The following is an 8,748-nucleotide window of genomic DNA, read 5'->3' on the forward strand; positions in this document are numbered from 1 at the left end:
CTGAACGACCGCTTCAACGTGCAGAGATACCTCACCCCTGCAGAGATGAAGACTCTAGCAGGACTCACCGGGCTCACCTACAAACAGGTATACACGGCATAACTGTTCATTTCGTTTCGTCTTCTCATGGATGAATGCAACACTCAACTTGAAACTGTCTTCTCGTTTAAAGGTGAAAACCTGGTTTCAGAACCGCAGAATGAAGCTAAAGAGGCACCAGAAAGATAGTAGCTGGGTCTCGGAGAGGTACATCACAGCTGGGATCCCAAATGGACAGACGACCCATGCTCAGGTAGCTATCTGTGTTTATTTTGAAATGGTTGTGCTTCAGAACCTTAGGATTTTTTTTGTGAATTAAAGAATTGCTTCCTGTCGCATTGGAAGGCCTCCTGGTGTGCTGACTTTCCTTTTCTTTTTTTTTCTTTTTTTCTTGTCCCTCTCAGTTCCAGGTAGATGCACCAATGCTAACCCAAGATCTTTATAACAACCCACAGTTTAGAGATGCTGTATTCAAGAAGAGCCCTCCACAGACCTCCTTTTACCTCAACTACTCTCTGCCCCGGTCTCCTTCCCAGATCTCAACCGGTCGTCAGGGAAGTTGGCGTCTGCCCCCAGCTGTGCAGCACTACGAATTCCTCAATCCTTCCAGCTATGTGCCAGTTGGTGGGGATGCTGGTACTGGCGACGTTGGCACTGTTGATCCAGGCAGCAGCCCTACGCAGATGGCCACAGCACACAACGCAACACAGTGGTCATCTTGAGCAACTGCACTTGGCTGTCTGTAGTTTGTGACGTTGTGTGTAAATAGTTTTGAATCCAACTGCTTTTGATTATAGCTCAGGGTTTCCCTGTTGTACTCTGGAGGGGCTGGGGTCTGGCACAATTCGGTTATTTCTCTCCTCTGTTTGTTAGGTGTAAATGAAACGTGTCCGAGCGGCATAATTTGAACAATTCTAGACCCGGACTCTCCAAGAATGGAATTGGGAACCCTGTTGTAGACTCTGTGAATAGCTTTGATGTAAGGAACCCTTGTATATTTTAAAAAATTTGCTGAAAACAGTCGACTGTGCAAAATTGTCAATGCTTTATGAGCATGGAAATGGTTTTTGTCCCTCTTTTATATGGAAGATCTATTTTTATAACTTCAATGAACCTTCCAGAGTATTTAACGTCTTATCAGGTACCCTTGCTCTTCTTAATCTCTATGTTCAAGGTGTTTTCTTCAGCCCCTGTCTTTCAAGCTGTCTTTTGGAACCACTCTTGCTTGTACTACACTTGCATGTTGTCATGGGGTGATGAGGAATAAATGTTTTTCCCCCCCTGGTGTTCTCGCCTAAAAGCAAACGTTTGTGGCCCTAACTCTTCCTATATTTGTGCAGTAAGCTAAGGTATCCAAAACCATTTGTGTTGGTCATAAGTGTTCACTAGGATGCCAACTTGTGCTTTGTGTCTGGTTGGCTACCTTGAAGACTTGCTAAGACAACACTGACCAAAGAAGGCATGTGTGCGGTGTATTTTTATTTTATTTTTTTTCCCTTTCTTTTTCTTTCTCCATTGAATTGTGTAGCCTAAACCTTTACATGACTGCTGTTTAAGCCATCTAGGATGGATACAGGTTTTGGACAGTTGTCTTTTATATTAAATGTATTCCTTGAAACCTTCTCATACCTGAGGTAATTCATCCATGTCAATAACTAGCAAGCCCAACTGTCTGTCTTTGTATAGGATTTGTTTATTTTTAAGTATCTGAAGTTAAGAAAAAAAAATGAACATGTATGGAAATTAGGCTCCATCTAATTTAAATATGAATGTAACTTCTTGCCTGTGTCTTTAATGAATGTTTAAAGTCTACATCAAAACACCTTTAGGTTTTAATTTGGCAATTAAAACAAATTGAATGTTTTGATGTAGATTTAAAACATTTCACCATGGTGTTCTCAAGATGAAGATAACCCTTGATTAAATGAAAGTGACTTTCCAAACTATTCCAGTTTGGAAAGTCACTTTTTTTTTTAAATCAAGGATTATTTGGTGTAACTTTTAACATGAATCCTGTTTTATAAAAAAAAAAAAAAAAAAAAAAAAATTCTAGCTGGGGATAAACATGGACATGAATGCAGGTTGTCTAGAAATGGACTTTTGAGTTTTCAGGCACAAATGACACGATGGTGAACAAGGTGGCGCTTATGCCACCATCAAAGTTGCTAAGTTTTGGATAATGGTGGTCACACCCGTCTGTGTTTTGGATCATTTGCATTATCAGCAATTTATTTAGTAGTCTGTGTGCCAAAAAAATTCTCCACACAATTATACCACCACCCTGAACTGTTGACCCAAAGCATATACATGGTATTAACATCAAATTCTAACCCTGGCATTTACAGGTTGAAGCAGAAATTGGGATTCATGTTTTAAAATTCAGTTTTATTTGTATATCGCTTCTAGCAACGGATGTTGTCCCATAGCAGCTTTACAGAAATATAAATTCAGGATATAGATTTTAGAGGTATGAATTTATCCCTAATGAGCAAGCCAGAGGTGGTGGCGGTCGCCAGGAAAAACTCTGAGACAATATGAGGAAGAAACCTTGAGAGGAACCAGACTCAAAAGCGACGACATCCTACTATACTGTAGGTGACGCCGGCTAGTGCGATTATAAATAAATCCGGTCTGTAAATGTACTAATACGACATGGTTAAATAGTGCAATTGTGCAACCAGGAAAATTCATTAGTTTTTACATGAAGCCGGTTGTTGAACTTCTCCAGTGGTCACTGATGGAAACTTGAGTGCAGAACTGTTTGTGGCAATTACAGTCCTAAAGCTATCATAGCATAACTTCATATAGATTGAGCCATCTTTAGGTTTTTTAAGTGGTACCATCCTCAGCAATCTCAATGATCTTTAGGCTGCATCTTGTGGGGCCATGCTCAGCAGCATGTGACTTCCAATTGATGAGAACTCCAACCAGGAGTAGGGCATCAGGATGGATCAGGCAAGTCCAGAGATCATAAGGGGTCAGGATCACCGGTATTCCAGGAGTATCATGTGCAGTTCGACAGACAGAGAGGGAACAAGAGGGAGAGGTTATGGTAACACAGACATGACGGTACATATGGTGGCCAGCCACTCCACCATCGACAAACCCAGTTCACCAGAACATTCTATGCCTGTGAGCCCTCTAGATCTGCTCCTTTATGTAAGAAAAAAACTATTAACAAAAAGCTTGACTAAACAAATATGATTTCATCCTGGACTTCATCACTGAGACTGTATCCAAGTCCTAAATATTAATTGGAAGGCTGTTCCATAACTGTGGGGCTTTTGTAAGAGTAAGCTCTTCTTCTTGCTGTAGCAAACATGTTTCAAATTTGGTGAGCTTCTGCTTGTCCCAAGTGTAGACTTCAGATTCCTGTTTCTGGTCGTCAAGACTGGAACCCCATGTGTTGTAGCCGTCCACTTTTTAATCTCCCCAAATTACATCACCCCTCCATAGCACATCTCCATAGCAGCTATCTGAAGAATCATTTTGGTATTCATCTCCTTTTTTCCAAATCCTGGCTTTTCAACTGTCTAATCATGAATTTGCTTGTGCGTAAGAAGTACACGTGTAACATATGAGGTAGATTTTTTTAAAGAATATTGGTGGGCAAAAATATTGAGCTTATTGGCAGAATGATGGTTTATATTTTAGGGTGGTCCTTCTCTCACCCAATAAATATTTCAATACTGTTTATGTTCCCGATATCCGATATGCAGATCCGATATTATTTGTCACGATGAAAACCACCACTGAACAAACAGTTTTCTTTACAACAATTTTGTCAGTTTCACTTCCTCCTTGCACACAAAACCAAACAACTTATTCATACACCAGCCAATAGAGGGGTCTGAAAGAGTGCAAAAAATAAAGTGCAGTTACTAAAGTGTCATAAAATAATTCTAACAAATAAAAAAAAACCAACAACACATAAAACAATCTAAACCATTGCTAGCAGAACTATACTCCAACTACAATCGCTCACAGAGATAATAAATAATCAATTTCCACAGAGCTGTAATTATTTAGATACTTATTAGCAAAATAAAGGTTATACAGTAAACGGTCACATAATTTAGGCAGTCTTAAACAAGCGGATCTTGTTAAAAGCTACATACAGTGACCATGCTGGAACATCAACCCGGGAAGTGAACGGGAATAATGACGTACGGGACATTTTACAAGACTAATGAAGCGCACAGACGACAGATAGAGAATTAAATGAAGCGGTTTTATTTACAACATTCACTCATTCAAGGCGGTTTTATTTCATTCATGTAAAGTTATGTCTTTGGGACATAATTCTGTGAGTTTGTCTCTACTTCTTAGCGCCAAGAATCTCGTTTGTGCATTAATGGCTGTTATGTTAAATACAGTTTATTAATTGAAGCAAAGCAGGTATACTTTCCCCCGTGCACACCGTTGTTGACTCGTCTCCCCTGTGCGCAATTCTCAAAACGTATCATTTATCGATGGATCCGATATTACAAAACCGATATCCGATTATGGAAAAACGCTTAAATATCGGGAAAACCTATTATCGGTCGATCTCTAGTGGTGAACCATCCCAGAAGTGGCCGACCTGCCAAAATTCCTCCAAGAGCACAGTGGCGACTCATCCAGCAAGTCACAAAAGAGCCAAGGACAACATCAAAGGAACTACAGGCCTCTCTTGCATCAATAAAAGTCACTGTTCAGGACTCCACTATCAGAAGGACACTGGGCAAAAATGGCATCCATGCATCTGGATAAACCAAACACAGAATTCCACAGCAACAACATTATACTTACGGTCAAGCATGGTGGAGGAAGTGTGATGGTGTGGGGATGCTTTGCTGCTTCAGGGCCTGGGCAACTTGCAATAATTGAGGGAATCATGAATTCTGCTCTCTATCAGAAAATCCTAAAGGAGAATGTCCGGTCTTCAGTCCATAAATTGAAACTCAAGCGCAGCTGGATTACGCAGCAAGACAGTGATCCAAAGCATAGAAGTAAGTCCTAGTCCTAGAAGTAAGTGAAAGACCGATCTCCAATTATCGGAAGTGTTCTGTTGCAGTTATTGCTGCTTAAGGTGGCACAACCAGATTTGAAGTTTAAGGGGGTGATTAGTTTTTCACACTGGTGATAGGTGTTGGATCACTTTTTTATGCTTCAATAAAAAATAAATTTAAAAAACCCTGTATTGTGTGTTTACAAAGGTTGCCTTTGTTTTATGTTGTATTTGGTTTGAAGATAAAAAAAAACAATTTAGTATGAGATCTATACAAAAACAGAAGAAATCAGGATGGGGCAAATACCTTTTCACAGCCCTGTAATTTAGTAACATGTAGAACCACCATTAGCAACAATAACCTGAAGTAAAGTTATCCATCACATTGTTTTGTAGAAATACTGGCCCACTCTTTACAACATTGCTTCAGTTCATTGACGTTTGAGGGCATTCGTTTATGCATACGTTTGATCTCTTAAGGTCCCACCACCGCATCTCAATGGGGTTAAGTTCTGGACTTTGACTTGGCCATTCCAACACTTTCATTTTTGCTTCTCTAGCCATTCACATGTCAATTTTCTGGTGTGCTTGGCACCACTGTCCTGTTGTATAACCCAATTTCGGCCCAAATTTGTCTCAAGAGTATTCTGGTATAAAGTGGAGTTCATCCATCAGTACGTTTACATGGACAAAAATAATCTGATATTAACCAGATTAAGACGATCCTCTGATTAAGAAACTACCATGTAAACAGCAATTTTTTATTACCTTAATCTGATTAAAGTCACACTCGAAGTAAACACGAACCGAATTAAGACGTGTGGCGTATTCCTGTTTTAGTCGCATTATCGACGTGCGTTACAGACACGTACACACCTTAATCACACTATTAACGTCGTGTGGGAGTTTTCACCGCATTTTGACAGGACGCGTTCACACACGGCAGCGCTCGACCGTTTGACGGCAAACAAGAGAGCACGGCTGCGTCCCAAACCGTGTACTTACCTAATATATAGGTGAAATACATGTATCTGAGTTAGTATATAGCAGGTGAGTATGTGGTTTAAGACGCAGCCCAGGGCTTCAAGCAGGTGTGTATTTGCACGTACAGCACGACTAGTAATCAACCGCACTTGAAGCGTTCGTAAAATTAAAAATAAAAACACCCAAAACTGTATACGGTACCATAATGAAGACGAATTGTATACGTGAAATTCTGGTACGTGAAATAATCGCTCTATGTTCTATAACATGTAAAAGGGGAACATGAAAGGAATATTCTAAAAGCGACTCATGTAAACACCTTAATCAGAATATTATACGTCTTATTCAGAATAAGGTCAATAATTAGATTACGGCTGTCCGTGTCAACATACAGTGCGTTTACATGGACGACAATAATCCACTATTAACCAGATTAAGACGATACTCTGATTAAGAAACTAGCATGTAAACAGCCATTTTTAATTACCGTAATCCGATTAAGGTCATACTTGAAGTAAACACGAATCGAATTAAGACCTGTGGAGTACTCCTGTTTTAGTCGCATTATCAACGTGCATTACAGACTACGTTTACATGGACAGCAGTAATGTAATTATTGACCTTACTCTGAGTAAGATAATATTGTGATTAAGGTGTTTACATGAGTCGCTTTTAGAATACTCCTGTCATGTTCCCGTTTTACATGTTATAGAACATAGTTCGATTAACGGCACACGTCATGACGTCACCACGCCACGCCGTCCCTCTAGAATTTCACGTATCAACATACAGTCCGTCTTCGTTTTGGTACCGTATACAGTTTTGGATGGTTTTATTAAAAAAATTTACGCACGCTTCAAGTGCGGTTAATTATTCGTCGTGCTGTACGTGCTAATAGACAACTGCTTGAAACCGTGGGCTGCGTCCCAAACCGCATACTTACCGTCTATATAGTAGCCGAGATACATGTATTTCGCCTATAGTAGGTAAGTACGCGGTTTGGGACGCAGCCGTGCTCTCTCGTTTGACGGTCCGTAAAACGGTTCGTAAAACGGTCGAGCGCTGCCGCGTGTGTACGTGTCCTGTCGCAAAATGCGGTGAAAACTCTCACACGACGTTAATAGTGTGATTAAGGTGTGTACACGTCTGTAACGCACGTCAATAACGCGACTAAAACAGGAGTACTCCACAGGTCTTAATTCCATTTGTGTTTACATCGAGTACGACCTTAATCGGATTAAGGTCATTAAAAATTGATGTTTACATGCTAGTTTCTTAATCAGAGTATCGTCTTAATCGGGTTAATATCAGATTCTTGTTGTCCACGTAAACACCTTAATCACACTATTAACGTCGTGTGGGAGTTTTCACCGCATTTTGCGACAGGACACGTACACACACGGCAGCGTTCAAGAGAGCACGGCTACGAGCAAGAAGGCACATTTTTGGTCCGAGCAGGAAACGAAGGTAATGCTAGTCATTCTGAAAGAAATGGATATTATGAAGTGCCTCGATGGCCGAAAGAACAGGAATGGGGAGATATTTAAAAGAGTTGCAGAAAGAATGGGAGAGGAAGGTTACATGCGTTCTGCTGAACAAGTGCGAACCCGCTGGAAAATCATAAAAAGTAGCTACCATCAGGCGAGAAAACAGAACAACGCCAGCGGTTCTAATCCTTCATCTTTCCCATATTTCGAAAGTATGCATGACATACTCGGTCATCGACCTTTGTCCAACATATCCGAGAACGGAGTGGACATTGGGTTTGACGCGGACGAGGATGCAGTGGGCGGCGAGTATGTTTGAGCTGGTTGTATTTGCTTTTCTGCTATTAGATAACTAGTAGGTCACAGTAAACAGTCTATACTAATGTGATGTATTTACTTCGCCATATAGAGAGTGTCGTTGGGGATGAAGATAACGCATCATCACGTGACACGTCTGGTACTCCAGAGGAAAGCTTTTCAGCCACAGCACCAGATGTTGATCCACCCAGGACACAAGGTGACATGTTTTTGATGTAAATGCTATTTCGCTTAAATAGCCGCTATGTGTGTATGTATACGTATAAGACAACTCTTTGTAGGTATGTATTGGTTTGACTCATCAGGTTCAGTAGTTGTTACATAGGCTAGCTACTCTATGCTGCACATATTTGTCCCAGCGTTTAAAATATGCATAATGTAGATATTGACGCCGCATGGTGGAATCGACCTCACACCTCCAGGGTCGGTGTGCGTGGAGTTTGCATGTTCTCCCCGTGCTGCGGGGTTTCCTCCGGGTACTCCGGTTTCCTCCCCCAGTCCAAACACATGCATGTCCAAAGTGTCCGTAGTGTATGAATGGGGGTGTGAGTGTGTATGTGAGTGTGCCCTGCGATGGATTATCACCCTGTCCAGGGTGTACCCCGCCTTGTGCCCCATGCTCCCTGGGATAGACTCCAGGTTCCCCGTGACCCTGAAAAGGATTAAGCGGTATAGAAGATGGATGGATGGATAATTAACTGCGAGATGCACTGTGATCTCCCAGCAACAGCAGTTCATGATACAGATGATGAGGCAACAAACTGAATGGGTTCAAGACCAAATCCAGAAATCCGTGCAAAGAGAGGAGAGACTCCTCAGCGCTTTAATTGAGAGCAACGTCCGTTTCACCGAGCGCATGCTATCAGTACTTGTTGAGGTATTCCGAAGCACCGAGCCACAGCCGATGTCTGCATGTCCTTCTCTGCACCC

General features: G+C 41.3%; 1 protein-coding gene across 1 annotated transcript in view; it reads left to right on the forward strand.

Annotated features, from left to right (window-relative positions):
• Positions 1-1,657, forward strand: part of nanog (nanog homeobox) — a 2,740-nt gene extending 1,083 nt beyond the window's left edge. The window contains exons 2-4 of the mRNA XM_017456798.3: positions 1-87; positions 173-292; positions 444-1,657. The exon at positions 1-87 is cut by the window's left edge and continues 281 nt beyond it. Coding sequence (XP_017312287.1) covers positions 1-87; positions 173-292; positions 444-761 — 525 coding nt within the window. The 3' untranslated portion in view covers positions 762-1,657. The remainder of the gene's footprint in view (positions 88-172; positions 293-443) is intronic.
• The last annotated feature ends 7,091 nt before the right edge of the window (positions 1,658-8,748 follow it).

The sequence above is a fragment of the Ictalurus punctatus genome, chromosome 1, assembly GCF_001660625.3.
Source record: "Ictalurus punctatus breed USDA103 chromosome 1, Coco_2.0, whole genome shotgun sequence".
In the NCBI taxonomy this organism is placed as follows: domain Eukaryota; kingdom Metazoa; phylum Chordata; class Actinopteri; order Siluriformes; family Ictaluridae; genus Ictalurus; species Ictalurus punctatus.